The 16,039-nt window shown below is 45.3% G+C and overlaps 1 protein-coding gene across 2 annotated transcripts in view; it reads left to right on the forward strand.

Moving 5' to 3' along the window:
* ZC3H18 (zinc finger CCCH-type containing 18) overlaps positions 1 to 16,039 on the forward strand; it is a 39,416-nt gene that overhangs the window by 18,051 nt on the left and 5,326 nt on the right. Inside the window, exons 10-16 of one of the 2 annotated variants that reach the window (XM_088136214.1) lie at positions 6,201 to 6,401; positions 6,844 to 6,969; positions 9,729 to 9,830; positions 12,974 to 13,117; positions 13,809 to 13,961; positions 14,797 to 14,957; positions 15,652 to 15,842. In XM_088136214.1, coding sequence (XP_087992340.1) covers positions 6,201 to 6,401; positions 6,844 to 6,969; positions 9,729 to 9,830; positions 12,974 to 13,117; positions 13,809 to 13,961; positions 14,797 to 14,957; positions 15,652 to 15,842 — 1,078 coding nt within the window. The remainder of the gene's footprint in view (positions 1 to 6,200; positions 6,402 to 6,843; positions 6,970 to 9,728; positions 9,831 to 12,973; positions 13,118 to 13,808; positions 13,962 to 14,796; positions 14,958 to 15,651; positions 15,843 to 16,039) is intronic. The other variant, XM_088136215.1, reaches the window with a different exon arrangement.

Consider the following 16,039-nt stretch of genomic DNA (forward strand, 5'->3'; position numbering starts at 1 on the left):
GTTTCAAATCCCTTTTCGACCACGCAGTTCCTCCTATTTCCTCTGATAAGCTGCTGCCTTGGACTCTCACTCTCCTGGCAGGGTAGCTGTGTGAAGATCGTGCCAGATGATCCCCTGCGAGCCATCCCAAGCAACTTGGCAGGAAGTGGCAATACCTAATAGGGTTTTCCTTGCTGCTTTGTCATTTGTGTCTGGTTGTGAAAACCAAAGTTGAGGCAACAGTCCAGGCCAGGAAATGCAGGTGATGCAAGGTGGCTGTTTTTGCAGGCGAAGCATCCTTCCCAGGGGTGTGTTTGGTCTCACCGTGATTTCAACGAAATGGACTTTAGTTTGAACCGTAGAAGAATTCTTCCTTCTCCGTGGCCACCAAAAGGAAGTGAGGTGAAATGGAAAGGACAAGAATAACAGCTCTCTGAAGGTCAGAGGGAGCCAGACAGGCAGTGGGAGAGCTACCAATCTTTGGCAGATTAATTTACTGCCAAAGGAGGCAATTCAGGCTAAAATGATTTTTTTAAAAAATCATGAATTCCATCTGTTTAATCAAAGGATGTTATTCCCTGGTCGATTTGTTTGAAGATAATCTCTGCTGATTGAAGGATTTTGCCAAGGTACATATGAAGGCCTTTGAGAAAGAAAAACCCTGCTCAATTGCCTATTGTCTCCTAATTACCTATTATGTTTTGCTTCACACAACCTCTACGAAAAAGCATATTCAAAAGGGTAATTGACTGACATGATTGGGTTTTGTACACGCGCCCCCGTTTGTCGATTTTGGACTTTCTAGAGGCAAAGAAAGTCTTCTTCAACCAAATCAGATAGTTTGTTCAGGAACCCCCAGTAGTGTTTGCCCTAGATGGGCAATACCTGTGTTTGTTTAGGGCCCTGCGCAGCACATCTCCCTGATTCCAGAGAGAATGTTTACACTGGAGTGTGATTCAGCCGTTAACATTTCTTCTTTTCATAGGACTTGGGTTAGGCTGGTTCTAGGTTCCTTGTCCTAGGTCTTCGGCTCACATTTTGATGTGGTTTGATATATGACCCATTTATAGATCAGGCTGATTTCCTAGTATTTTTAGATTAGCACTGGTGCAGACTAGAAAGTGAGCCAGACAGTTAATTGCTTCCCATCTTTAGGAGCCTCTTGTCAAAAAATAAAGCTCCAGAATAGGTTTGTTCTTGTTAGGAGTGAAAAGGGGTTACCCAAATGATGTGTGTGTGCATATTCTGAGTAGAGAGAAGGATGCAGATGAGAAAGGGAATATTTTTGCAAAATGGTATCAAGGCTAAGCATGAAAAAAGATGACTACCCAGAGCATAAATGAAATGAATGCCTAGTCAGAAAAATGAAAGATCCAGTTAGGATGGGAGTGGTGAAACAAGGGCTGGTTGCTTTCTGTGGTGAGCGAGTTGCTCCCAATTCTTGTGGAGCCCAAATCAATTATCCCAATCAAATTCCAGCTTTGCCACTTGATTTGAGGTCGTTCCCAAATATTCCGAGATACCAAAATATTTCTCCCGCTGTCACTGAGCTTTTAATACTTGGTTTGAATGTTTGGTTCCTAAGGCAAGTTTGCCGGTGGCCTTATCACTGGTGCAGATGGTTTTGGTTCTTCTCTTGTAGGCATATCTGGCAAAATAAACTGTTCCTGGGCTAGCATTTGTGGACTTAATGGCAAGATTTTTATAGTATCACTGCACAAAGGCAGTCTAAAGTTTGCCCACTACTTTGATTTCCCCCTGAGTATCATGCCTGGCTCTAAGTTAAAAGGTGGCATCTGAAAGCTGGGTTTATTTGTTCTGTTTTGGGTGACTGAAGAGTCCATAGATACCAGTTTCTGATACTACTGTATAGTATTACTTGTATTACAGTATTAATAAGAAATTCCATGTGGATTTAAATTCCACATAGAGATTAAAACTGGCCCCCCTCTCCCCCGGCCCCCCTCTCTCTGTTCCTCCTCTCTTGACTTTACAATGCCAGTAAACCTTATCTCATTGAGTAGCTTTTTAATTTATTGTGAAGGCTTATTCCTGGAGAGGAAGCAGCCTGGGTCTTTATCTTGGTTCTGCCCCCCCTGGGGACCTTGTCTAGTCCCAAGTCAAGCATAGCAAATGGGAAAGTGTGAGGCTCTGCTGCCGGAAGGGAGTGTCCCTGTTCAGGTCATGCAACTGGAATGACACAATTGCGTTTTGCATACATGAGGAGTCATGACCTTGCGAGCAGGGTTTAGCAAGAGCAGGTGCATGCAATCCTTGGATTCCTCGGTTGTCGTTAGTCCCCTCTTGATTAGTAACCTGCCGGTCAATGCAGGTCCAATTTTCTTCCCTGGATCATGCTCACAAATATCCCTCCCCCACAAGAAATATTATGCTCTAATGAACAAGAGTCTTTTTCTTCATGCACAAAGGCTTGAATATGATTCTCTCTGAAGTGCCTGAAATCCAGTTGGAGCCATTCAGATTCTCATATGTTTTGGCCAAGCCTATGGAAATCTAACCCTCTGCACGATGATGCACAATTCTTTTGTTTTTTCGCCATTCTTTCTGGCATCCCCGTAGTTCTGCTACTTGGGGATGGAAGAGCAATACACTCTTCAACTCAAAATCCCACTGTGTGTTAAGCCACATCCTCAATTCAAGCAGTCAAGCTCACCCAGAAGGGCCAAAACTTGATAGCTTGGACATGAAGGGTTGAAAGATACAGACCAGCAAACCTATGCTTGTTCATGCCGTACGCACAGAGGTCGGGCTTTAGTAACCTTGTTGACTCCTGTGTAAAGCAGCTTTCCCAAGCTGGCTTTAAGGGACAAAGATAAAAAGCACAATGATGTTCTTGAAAGCCAATTATTATAGTTAGAAAACAACTTCAAATCAACCGTCATTCCATAGATATATCTGAAGCAATGTATGGTGGTTCAATAGTAGTAAAACCTTAAGGAAAAAAATGTTAAAGCACATATTGGTGTATTTTTTAAAAAATGAATTTATCCTATTCTAATGTAGACTAAAACGTTTTTAAAAGAAAAGCAACCCCTTCCCCCAAATTGTTTGAAATAAAGCGTAGGAAACTGCAGTTTTTCCTAAGAAAAATCAGTATGTATTTCTGATTTGTTGGACACATCACCAAAATAGCTCTTTACAGCTCCAGCCTTTATTAATAATAATAATAATGTTCTATTCATACTGATTATGTTTCATAAAGGAAATGCTTAAAAGCACTAATAATTTTATGCCTTTATTGAAACAACTTTAAAGCCACTATAATGTAGGCTAAATTTCCTTCTGCTGGTTAAATGTTAGTCAGGGTTCTATCTCTCTCATATATCTATCAATCATTGAACTGACAGAGATGAGCAGATGACGAGAGACACTGAAAAACAGGGGATAGAGGCTCTTTCTGCAATATGGGATTCCTTCCCATATTAGCGATTCAGGAATCTCTTCGTAAGCCAATAAGTTCATTTGCGACATGTGCAAAATGTCTCCGGTTGCCTCAAAACATATCGGACCAAGAATAGTCAGGATAATCTTCCTTTTTGGAAATCAATAGCCATCCAACGTTCTGGTCTGGGGAAGAGTTCTTGAACCTGAAAGCTACCTCATGAGTTTATCTGCTTTGTTTTTTTTTACTTTGTTTTATTTGCTCCCAGTAAGAGGGCTAAATTGTTGCTACCTTGGATTTTTCCCTCGCTGGGCTGGTACAACTTTCTGCATCTTTAAACATCTGCTTTAAAGGTTGTTCATGATATTTTTAAAGGGCACATTTTTAAAGTGTGTGCAGATTGAATTCAAACTTTTAAATTAGGTATCTATTGAGCAACCATTTCCAGACCTCTCCATTTCCTGTCATCAATCCTGGGAAATTTACAGTGATGTCACTGTGTCACCTTGCTTAATTCTTTTTTTTTTTTCAACTTCCTTTCTAGGCAGTCTTTCTACCTTTGAAAGGTTCGTGTTATCTCAGTACTCCTGCATTGAAATGCCGTCATTCAGCCTTCATGCCTGATAAGATTAGGCCACGAGCAAAAGGGTTTGCTTATGTGATACAAAGAGGAAGGGGAAGGATGGGGAAAGTAACTTTCTCTGCGTGAAATAACATTTTCCAGGCTGAACAAAGGGATCGCTTGGTCATTTGCATTGAGAGGGAATTTTCCCCCCCTTAATCAATTGCCCTGGCATAGCTCCACGCATCTTTTCTTGGTTCCCTTCTGAACTGAAAGAGCCTGTCTGAGCAAAACAAATAAAAACAGGATTTGTTCGTGGCAGATTTCCTTGGCAGGTGATTATTGGAAAGCACAGTCTTCACTCTTTCAGCAGCACTTCCTTGCTGAAAAAGCATGGCTGGGACCGGGGGTTGAAGAATGTGTCTGTTCTCACCTATTTCTTACCTTGAACAGCCAGCTAACTGAGATTAGGGGTGAAGCTAAAGAACGCCCACGGGTAGATATGCATTCATTTCTGCTAGCATGTGAAGAATCTTTGGCTAGAATCTGAAGAATCTCTGCAGGAGAATGTCAAAAGATAGTTGCGAGGTCATGAAAATAAGGAATGTGACTAAAAAAAAAAGAAATACCTGTAAGAGCTCATTGGACCTCCCTGCAGCTTTCCAAATTTCTGTAAAAACTTGCTTTAAATGAGACCTAGATCGATGGCTAGAAGCTCATGAGTTGGGGCTCGTACAATGCCAATTCTAAGACCACAGTCTCAAATCCAGACTTGGATTTCAGTGGAAATGCCGGGGCAGAAAAATTCCAAAAATTCCTTACACTGGTAGAGGCTGTTCTCTAAACATTGCCATCCATTATTCAGTTAGGATACTGAGACATGAGCAGAAGTTTGGCCTGAAGGCTGTGACAAAGCCTCTTGATCACTTTGCCTGACCCTGATGCCCCCTTTCTCCTTCCTTGGGGTTTTGTGCCTCCAGTAGGCAAAGTCAGGGAATAACCTGGCCAGAAGCAAAAACGATGTTGGGTTTCCCCTTCGTTCTCCATTTACAGAAGTTATTTCTTATTGGTAAAATTCTCTCTTCTTTCGCATCTGGTCTTACTGTTGATAACATTCTTTTTCTTCTAGTGAAAGCAAAGGCATAAAAGGAGTTTTTAAAGAATTAATTAAACAATAAAGCATTGTCCTCTGTGGTTTGCCCTCAGGTTAGCTAGAGTAATTTTTTAAAAAAGGATCCTGGGGAGCAGGACATGCCTGTCTTTCTCTGTAGAGTTCCTGTGCTGCCTTCTTCACCTGCTGAGCCCTTTCAGAGTGTTGCACTTTCCAGGTATTTGGTCGGCCACATCTCCTTGCAACATGCGTAGCCCAGGGCCAAAAGATTGGCGCTCCAAAGGGAACCACAGAGTGCCTGAGGATATTAAGGAACTGGGAAGAAAGAAAGCCTCAGATGGGTTGCTTTTCCTACACCTGTGAGAAGTAACACTGGAGCGCCTACCTCTCCCTTCCCTGCCCCTGCTCCCAAGGATCTCCAGCCATTGCAGCCAGCCCACTGCGTGCCGTGGCCGTCTTTGGAAGGGGCAGCTGGGACCCCCCTCTGTTTTTGTTTTTTCCAGCCATGGGGCAGTTTGCACGCCTGGGCCATTAATGGGAGAACTTACCTCAAATGGTAGAGTTGCAGTCTGATCCTCTGTGATTTAGGTAACTCTAGCCCCCTCCATCTGTGGTGGGGAGGCAGGGGCATCAAGTGGCAGAAAGTTGATAAAAGATTGGTCACCTGCTCACGCATCAACCCTTTCTCCCTCCTGCCTGTTTTATGGGCAGCCATAAAAGTCAGGGTGATGGTGTCTAACTTCAAGCTTCTAGCTTCTGTGGAATTACACATGATCTCATCTCCCTCTTTCTTTATGATACCTGCTAACCTGGTTTCTATTTCAGCAGTTTTTAATGTTTAATTCTGTTTTCAAGGAATTGTTGCTTTTTATTTGTTTTTATATTTGCTGTGTTGAAGTTTCATGGTTACTATTTTTATACACTGTGTGTTAGACTTTTTTTTTTCCTGATAAGACACTGAATTATTTTTGGAAACGCCCCGTGTAAAAAAATAAACAGCCCAGCCCATTGTTAACGCTTTCAAGCCTTAACTCCTTTTTTGAATTCTTCTGCACCTCAAGGAATCGGAGAAGAGGCAGTTAGGCCCCTGGGAGACCCAGCTCAAGCTGCCTCCCCACTCATGACCTTTTTGATCCATCTTCCAGCCGTCAGCCTGAGCCATCAAAGAAAGAGAAGGAGGCAACTACGACCACTCCTTCTCAGTCCAAGAGAGCAGATGAATGGAAGGATCCTTGGCGCCGATCAAAATCTCCCAAAAAAAAGCATGGCATGTCCGCTTCACCCAGTCATGCTCGGAGGCGCCGGAAAACCTCTGCTTCATCAGCTTCTGGCTCGGGTTCTTCCAGGTATAAAACTGGAGGCCCCCGGGGTACTTCTTCTAGTTTGCATCCTACGAAGACAATCGCTGGGATTTTATAGAAGAGGTAGTTCTGGAAGAAGAGCGTGTCAGCTAAAGGTCGCACAAAAGGATCTTGGGGACCAGCCAAGGGAAAAGTTGTTTATTGTGTAAACAAGGATGCAACCAAGAGCTTTGGGAAGGGTTGCTCTCCCATTCTGCAAAGGGACGGTGCTGGGGAATAGCTAGTGTCCCCAGAAAGATAGTTTTAAGGATGCATCACAGTACAGCAGGACAGATTCCTAGGTCTGGTACGAACTGAAAATAATCTCAGGAGTATAGAGAAGATGATATGGGCCTTGAATGTTCTTAAAACAAGAATAGGAAACCAGAATGCCTGTGGGAGATGTTCTGGTTGCTGAATTCCTTCCCTCTTCCTTTTTTCCTTTCAGGTCATCCTCCCGCTCCTCCTCCTATTCTGGATCTGGTTCTTCACGGTCACGTTCCAGATCTTCCTCCTACAGCTCCTATTCCAGTCGCTCTTCCAGGCACAGCTCCTTCTCGGGCAGTCGATCCAGGTATGATTTCTCCCAACTCACCAGTTGCCGTAGCAAGCTTTCCTGAAGCAAAACACGACTGTGGCTGGTCCTCCTATTAGCTTTCTCCCATATGGTGTGCTCTTGATGTGCTGCACTATTCCTCCCTCAGCCCTGGCCAGCTTGACTTTTAACCGGTGCTGGCTTGGAAGAGAAGGGGTTGGGGTTGTGTTCCAGCAGAACCGTGGGGAGAGCTGTTCTAGACTTTGTTTCAGGCTAATGGGTTGAAAAGCAGGAATGGGTTGGGGTCTTCCCTTTGGAATGGGCTTTTCTGGTGACCTTGGTCTGAACTTGCTCGGACTTCGGCTTAGCTTGATCCTTTCCCATCACCCTTTCTGCCTTGCCCATCTAAGCAGATGAGCAAAGAATAGTCAAAGGAGGCAGCGCCATTCTTGTGGCCTTGCTCACAAAACATTTCAGTGTAATTGCACTTAGGCCTAGTCCATTGCTTTTAACAAAAGGGAGATGTTTCACCAGCTTGTGTCATCAGTGGCTTCTCTTTTCTGTGCCTAAGGATGTCTAAGGAGAGCCAACCTGCTCCACTAATAAGAAAACCATGGTGGATATGTTGAATCGCACAGAAAGATCTGGCCTCTTGCTTCCATGGTGACCTAAGGGCAGATTGTCCTCGGAAGTTCTCAAGCAGAGAACTTAAAGGTGTTGATCCCACTGCGATTCGCAGCAGCTGGTCCTCTCTGTGCACTAGGAGGTCCCCCTTAGACAGTCATTCAGACCACTATGACTAACAGTAGTAAATACCAAACTGTCCCCCACATCTAAGCCCAGTGTCACTACCACATTATTGTAGCCATGAAGTCCTCGAATTACATGCTGAACAAAGGATTCATAGATAGAACATGGTAGAGAAAAAAAACTTAATTGTCTAGATCTGACCAGGGATATCTGAAGGGGCCAGACATTGAGTCCTGCTGTAGTTTTTGTAGGATGTTTAGGTCTCTTGTCAAAGCCTTGAGCTCCTGGCCACTTCATACAGACAAGTGTGTGTTCGTGAGGATGACTCTTGCTTATACGTAGCAGCAAATTTCAGGGCTTTATAGATTGGAAATTGAGGAAATTTCCGAGCAGGCACAGTGCCAGTCAGCTTTGCATGTTTGGATTTGCAGCTGCGACTGAAGGTGATAAAAGGTGATGAAATACCCAGGTTTAGCCCAGCGAACATTTCTTATCCTAGCAAAGCGGCAAAACACGGAAGTTGAGTAAACAAACAGTGACAAACCTGTGACCTGCGTAAAATATCTAGAGTGACTCGCTGAATCGTAGCAAAGTGAATGGCAAAGATTGTTTATGGAGTCTCATGACTGCCGTCAAATCCTGTGATGCTTTCGGCTGTCAGTTCCCCCCACCCCAGTCGAGCTCCTCCTCCTTTTCTATGGGACTTTTCTTTAGCAACTGCAAAGGTGAACTTGTTTGCGAGACCGCCTTTGCTCCAAGCTCCGCTTTGCCTTGCTCCTACCAAGAATGGGGGAACCCCCACCTGCATCCCACATTCTGAGTCCTGAACAGGGCAGGGCACAACCATCCTTAAGCTAACGTGACACCTTCGCTTTTCCTGTTCCAAACTCTGCCTTGTGTAGAAATGCAGGCCGAATATCTGCTTTGCTTAATTGATCCTCTTTCCGGGATCCCTATTCTTTTCCTACTGTATATACCACTTACTGGCAAAGACTGAAGGGGCCATCTGCAGCAGTGGTAAGACAGGAGGGCTTGTGGGGCAGACACCCAAGAGGCAGCACCACCCCTGATTACTGGAAGCTGTCAAGGTGTGTTCCTTAGTTTCACCTCTTCTGGGATATGCCGCCCACACACTTGATAACTTCCTGTCTGCCCTTCGAGGGCTGATACCTTGATGTGCGCTCTCATATGCACACATGATCCTTGGGAAGCACAGAGCGGGTGCTCATTACTTTTCTCCCAAGTGGGGTTTGTCACATATCACGAGCACGCTTAAGCAGAGCGTGGAAGCACTCTGGTGTGTGTCCATCCACAGGCAGCCTCCAAATTATTTGGATAATCAGTTTGCTGATTATTTTAAAAGGAAAGCACCGTTCACTGAGCAATCCCAGGCACCTCGTCAGCTTGCTCTTGCAGCGTTAACTGTAGAACTGGGGAATCTGGGTGAGGGGACTTGAATGAAATCCTGGCTTCTCTTTCCAGCAGTAGAGCTTTTACCACAGCCGACAGGTCCTCCAGACAGGCTTTCGGTGAGGTGCTCTGTAACAGAAGCACCAAGCCTTGGCAGACTGATCCATGGCCCATCTGTTTAATCGTAGCCCCAAACCCCCATATTCCACAAGCTGTAGTCGTCATGATCCTTTGAGATGGACCTGTTGCTTCCTTGATTTACCTGCCTTCAGAATGGGCATTTGCCGTTAACGTGCTTTATTTCTGCTTTGATCTTTGTGATGAGGTAATAATGGAAGCTCTCCTCCTCTTCCCCGAAGCCAGAGAATCCTCAGTAAGCCGTGAATTCACCTTACCTAACATTCAATTCTAGTTCGTTTCTGCAAAATGTTTTCACTGTCTCATAACCGTTCCTTGACTTACATGTTGTAAAGCGCGTTAAGTATCCAACCTATTGACCGCTCTTTTCTGCCGTTGATTTAATTGGCCAACTTTTCTAAGACAGCTCAGCCCCCAGTCCTAGGAGCACTCGCAGTCGGAGAGCCTTCTGTGGATAACAAGATGTTCTTCTAACCATTTGTTGGGTGCTGTCTTTGCAGGTCGCAGTCCTTCTCCTCTTCGCCGTCTCCTTCGCCCACACCATCTCCACACAAGCCTCCTCCCAAACCTAAAGGGGAACCTGCAACTCTGGCTGGAAAGGGGTAAGAAGACGGCCTCCTCAGGGCCTGGCATTCTTCACGTACTCCAAGGGTACCAAACTGAGGACGATCAGGATGATTTCTCCATCATTCTCGAGGGCAAAACACAGAATAATGGATTTCAGCTGCAGGAAGGCAAATTCCGGTGAATGTTAGGGAAGAGCGGTTCCACAGTAAAGCCAGTGACCCAGAGAAGTGGGGCTCCCCTTTTACTGGCGGCCTTCGAGCAGGGGCCCAGCAGCCTTCCGTCAGGGACGCTTCATTTTGAATTTCCGTAGAGAGCAGGGGGCTGGACCCAACTTCCTCCACGGTTCTTACTCTGCAGCCGAACTCTAATGCCTTTGTCTGTGAGGTTTGTTGGGCCGACTGCTGGACCAGGAGGGAAACTCTGTGCACTCCCCTCATCTTGCTGTAGGCCAAACTGTGGCAAGGAGAGCTCTTTCTGTCCCAGTTGCATCCACAGCAACTCTCTCTGCTCACGTGCATGGATTAGCTGCTTAGATTTGTCTGTTTGTTTATAAGCTTTCTAAGGCCGCCCAGCTCAACCGGCGTGACTCTGGGCAGCGTACAGCATAGAAACAAACAGTAAATCAAAAGAGGAAGAAAGCCCACAATATCATAAACAATAAAATATACAAATACCAAATACAAAACGGCAACCAGCACATAACAAAATGATCACAAGGGAGTCCCCCTCAGCTGGCCCGCACTGCCTGGGGGAAGAGCCAGGTTCTGGGGCTTTGCTTGCTTCTTTCCCCAAAGCTGTTGTGGACGGTTGTCACTAGCTATAAAATGGTTGATCGCATGTCCTGGTATTCTCAAATAACTTACTAGGAGAAGGCTGGTGTTCACTGGCACCCGGACCAGTGGCTGGGTCTGGGTGCAGCCTCAGTTTAGAGATTAAATTTAAAGGCCATCCAAGCTCCCAGCAAGACTGAAGCTTTAAATCATCAATTTGGATGCTTTGGAAGCAATTTGACAATTGTGAAGAGCTGTTGCGGATCCACAAAAGCCCTTTTTTTAAAAGTTCAGCCCAATCTATTCAATTCAAAACGTCTCAATTTCTTGAATGGACAACTGAGATTAAATCGAACTGATGATCCTTTTGCTGATGTTGAGAGTGTAATGGATGAACCGATGAGTCAATCTAGTATGTGGCTTTTGTTGGGAGTGGTGGTGAAGACAGATGTTCAGACTGTTAGAGAGGGAACTGAAAATAAAGCAGGCAGAATTTGCACAAATCACTCAGACTCCTGAGTATAATTGTGGCCAACACGTATCAGGAACGTTATTTTGGAGCTTAGAAATGGGCAGAACAGGCCAGCCAAAATGATCCAGCAGTGTGCCCTCCAGTGCCAGTTTCAGGAACAAGGCAGGGCTATGCCTTTACATCGCATTTGTATTTTCCTCTGGAAGAGGGGGGGCCTCCTTGGCTCCAGCAGAATATTGGACTAAGTCTTAGCATGATCCAGCATAGTTCTTCTGTTCTTGTACTTATGCAACATCAGTAACTTCTTTCTCCCAGGAGCTTCTCTCCTTTTTTCTTATCCAGAGAATAAGAAGGTGAAGCTGAGATCAGAGTTCTTGGTCCAAGATGAGCTTTTTGGCTAAGCAGGAATTTGAATCTGGTTGACTGTGACCAATGTCTAGCATTTTAGCCACCACCCTCATCAATATTTTCTTTCTTCCAACTTTCTGGATGCCACCTAACATGTATTTGGCAGTTTCAAGAGGCAATTTTTCTTGTTAGGGTTTCCTAAAATAAAGGTTCAGGGCCCTTCACAGTGTATTTGTCTTATTTACAGTCAGGTCAAAAGACCTTCCTTTAGATCACAGTAGCACACAACAGCCCTGTGATATTGTGGATCCCAGGCATAAATTGAAGCAAACACCATGAGTATACTTCAGTACTGATTTTAAAATGGACATCATCTCCCTTTCTCATAAACATATGTGCACCTTTGTATTGTTAAAGAAGTCTTAGCAAAGGATGTCACCATCAGTAACAATATTTGTTGTTTTTAAAGGAGTCTGGAGCTAAAAGCTTCCTGATAATCTATTATATGCAGATTGGATTTTGATACAACTATTGAATAGGTGTTTCAATGCATCCAAGCACTTAGGCTCAGTTCCAATTAGGTGTGGGATTAGAAGGCATGGAAGATAAAAGTTTATGACAAAGACATTCTGGAATGTCATTCAAGGCATGAGTAGCAGCAAGGAGGCCAAGGTTGTGTTAAGAAACTAGAAGACCTTTCGATGGTGGAAAGTAGTGGAAGTGGAGGAACAAACTCATCCTGGTTGCCTCTGGAGGCTCACTTGAAAGCCTCAGAGAAGCTCTGGTGGAAACTCCAAACATTTTCGGTTGGCCAGAAGGATGACCCAAAAAAAGCTTTGTGAAGACTCAAGTCTTCCTGGAAGCCAAAGCTGAGACCAGGATTTTCCAAAGTCTTAGCTTTCCTTTTTTTAATATATATATATTAATATTTGTGTGTGTGTGTGTATATATATATGTAATATTATATATATATATATGTAATATATTTTTATATATATAATATAATATTATATATATATATATATATATATATATGTAATATAATATTATATATATAATATATTTTATATATATATGTAATATAATATTTTATATATATAATATATATATATAATATTTTATATATGTGTGTGTGTAATATATTTTATATATATATATAATATTTTATATATATATATATTATATTATTAAAAATTACAATTGCAACAATAAAACTAATACAAATTTTAAAAATTAAAATAATAAAAGGAAAAAATAGAAGGTGCAGAGAAGAAAAAATAGAAAAGAAAAAATTAGAATATAGCAAAGAAGAAGAAAAGAAATATATAAAGAAATACTTCCTCCTTCATTACAAGTACAAACAATTTTAGTAACTTATCACCTTCTCTTTAAATACAACAAATGATGTCTTCTTCCCATATCCCATCTCTTATCTATAAACAAATCTTTAAAGCCTCATTATTTCAGTCCTGATATCAGCAAAAGTCCATTAAGGGTTACCAGAGATAACAACACATCTTATTTTAACCTGGATCACAAAATCTTGGCTTTTCTCACTGGCTTTCTCTTATCTGTTGTCCTTCTACAGCGAAAAGCTTGTGAAGAAACTCCCTGCCCCACCAGCACCTCCACCAGTGGCAAAAGTTGCCCCCTCTGCCCCAGAGCCAGCCAAGCCAGGGGACAACAGGGAGGCCAGACGGAAGGAGCGGCAAACGAGGACGCCTCCCAGGAGGTAGGAGGGAGCGTCCTGGGGTGGAGTCCCAGCAGGCAAGCTCTGAAGGCACAGGGAGGGGTCCCTCATGGGCTTTGCTGGAAGGACAAAGCTCAAGCGGTTGCTTCACGGCAAGACCTGCCACCCTCTGTGTTTTGCCAGACTTTTCTGGAAACGCATGAGACTTGGACCTCAAGGTCATAGAGGAGGTCTCAGAAGCAACATTGACTTGATCCTGGCACAGTTGGACCTACAGGGTTAGCCAAACCTCATTGTTGTATTCTGCCCTCCGCCTCTGGGAATTTCCCTCCCACCAAAGACAAATGAGGACAAGCTTTGTGGCTTTGAGAATTGGGTGATGGGAAGTAAATGTGTTTTAAATAAATAATCCCATTGAAGACCCTCCAGCAGACCTGGAGGCTGGTTTTCCCCACTGCCTTCTGTAGGAGTTCTTCAGGCCTTTTCTCATTTGCTCTTTGATGCTCCAAATGCCTCCTTCCTATTAAGTGGTGGGATTAGTGAAAGATGGTTTTTAAGAATGGGAAGAAAACTTAAATTTGCATTGAAAAAGCTTCTCAGTGTTTCAGATTCCTGGGCTGATCAGTTACCCAAACATCCCTGAATGCTGTCCATTAGCCCTTCCTGAAAGGACTGGAAAAGGGTCTCCTTCTGGCCACCAAAGGGAGCCTAACTGGGGTTCTTTTGGCTGCAGGCGGGCCATTAGTTGCAGCGTGAGTGGCAGCGGCAGCAGCTACAGCGGTTCCAGCTCCCGTTCAAGATCCTTGTCTCGGTCCCTCTCCCGGTCTCATTCCCGGTCCTCCTCGGCCTCTCTTTCCCCGTCCCCATCTGGGTCCAGAAAGTCCAGGTAAGAGACTTTTTTCCCCTCTGCAAGTCAGGAAGCTCCAGCCAGTGGCTTTTGCTCTTTGAAACACCAGCCTGTTGGCTGGAAGCAGCTTGGGCGTTTGGAGGCCACCTTGGTGACCCTTCGAATAACTTGAAGGAGAGGAAGTGTTTCGCACTCAGGTGCCTTTTTCTCCACCTGGGTTCTCACAGCAGGCTAGAATGGATTAAAACGGGGCTGGTTCATTTGTGATTTAGCATGTTGTGTGAAGTCAGCCTCTGAAAAGTTTTCACCTCTTGGTTTTGAGCATCCAGCAAACCTGCCCTTGATAGATAGATATGATAGATAGAGGGAGGATGGATGGATGGATGGATGGATGGATGGATGGATGGATGGATGATAGATAGATCGATAGATCGAGATAGTTAGATATTTTAAATACATTTCTCATTAAATGTATCTGAGTGTCCATCTTGACATCTTCTGCTCTTCAGTGCACTCTTTAAATTACTATAGCTGTTGAGGGAAGGCTTTTAACGAGTCGTCTTGGGGGTTCCAAGGAAAGCAAGCCCTACTGTTTGCCTGCAGGGGTCTTCCTCCTTTGTCCCAGCATCAGCTTGGCTGGTGTGATGGAAGCACAGGAAGTTTCCAGCTCAGTTTCTCTGCCTGGCCAGGGTCAGGGTCAGGGTCAGGCCTTCCCTTCCCCGCAGCGTGCTTGGGGCTTGTGACAGACTAACGGGGTGAGCAGAGACCCATCCTTGCGCTGAAAGGAGGAAGCGAGCTCTGCTGCGCTGCCGGTTCAGCCGTTCCTCCTGGATCTAACGGTCGTTGCCCTCTCCTCCTTCTCGCTGCCGGTCAGGTCTCTGAGCGTGAGCAGCGTCTCATCCGCCTCCAGTGCCTCCTCCAGCAGCAGCTCCGTCCGCAGTGCTGACTCGGAAGACATGTACGCAGATCTGGCCAGCCCGGTTTCTTCGGCTAGCTCCCGGTCCCTGACCCCAGCCCAGCAGAAGAAAGAAAGAGGTGCGGCATCTCTGTGTCCCTCCCTGTGCAGCCCTCAGCCCCCGTTTCTTGCATGGGCCTACTCCCCCTTTATTTGCAAAACCAGCTGGCAGCCGGAGATTTGGCTCCGTGGATGACTTCCTCATTCTAAGGAGGCTTTGCCATGTGCTTGGTCTTGATCGTGTTGCACCATGCCCAGAACCAGGAGTCACCCATCATATTCTGAAACACGTCTTCCTTTCCCCTGCAAAGGTAGAGGGCCCAGCCCTGAGCAATCGGTTGCCTCAAGGCGGGGTAGGAAGGGTGACTGAGGCCTTTGGGGGAGAAAGTTCTGAGGAACTCCTGCTACAATGCAGATCGGTTCCCCAGTTCAAACAAAATGAAAGATCAGGAATAAAACCTAATGCAGATTTTTATCCCCCCACCACCTCCCCCAATTAAAAATGCCAGGTTAACTTTTATAGGAAAGAAAAGATAAGGGCACTAGTCCCGAATCTGAACGGCCTTTATTGGCTCTCCCCAAAAGCACCAGGCCTTTTGAGTACGCCAGGGCGGCTCCTCTGAGCTGGGGAGGGACAGCTTAAAGCCGAAGCAAAGACATCTCTCTTGGTCGTGACTTAGAGGAGGCACCCCAAGGCCCTCCAAGAGGCCATGAGCCGGGCGGGGGGGGGACCTACCTGTTTGCTTGCTCTGAGTTGCTGTGCATTTGTCACAGGAAAGGCCAAGAAGGACAGTGGCATGAAGGAGGAGAAACGGAAGCGAGAAGTCCCAGCACAGCCCGCCAAAGCTGCCAAGCCTGTCCAGGGGGGCAAGTCTCAGCAGCCTCCTGCCCCTCACCTGCCCCCCCAGACCCAGCCCACTGGCTTTAGTGCCCATAAGGAAATCAAGCTCACCCTATTAAACAAGGTAAGGCCCTTCTGAAAGTGCCCCCAGCTAGTGCCCTCCTCCTCTTTCAGCTGACTGGGGGGCGGGGGGGGCAGTGTCCCTGGGAATTGCTAGCCTGAGGAAAGGAAGCTGGGGCTGGAATGTCCTCTGAGCAGGGACCTGCCCGGGAGCCTCTTGGGGCTCCCTAAGGGCTCACCCTCTGCCCAGAGGTGGGCAAG

The sequence above is a fragment of the Python bivittatus genome, unplaced genomic scaffold (assembly GCF_059951505.1).
Source record: "Python bivittatus isolate LINGU-HERP-01145 unplaced genomic scaffold, Pbiv_v1 ctg000190_np1212, whole genome shotgun sequence".
In the NCBI taxonomy this organism is placed as follows: Eukaryota; Metazoa; Chordata; class Lepidosauria; order Squamata; family Pythonidae; genus Python; species Python bivittatus.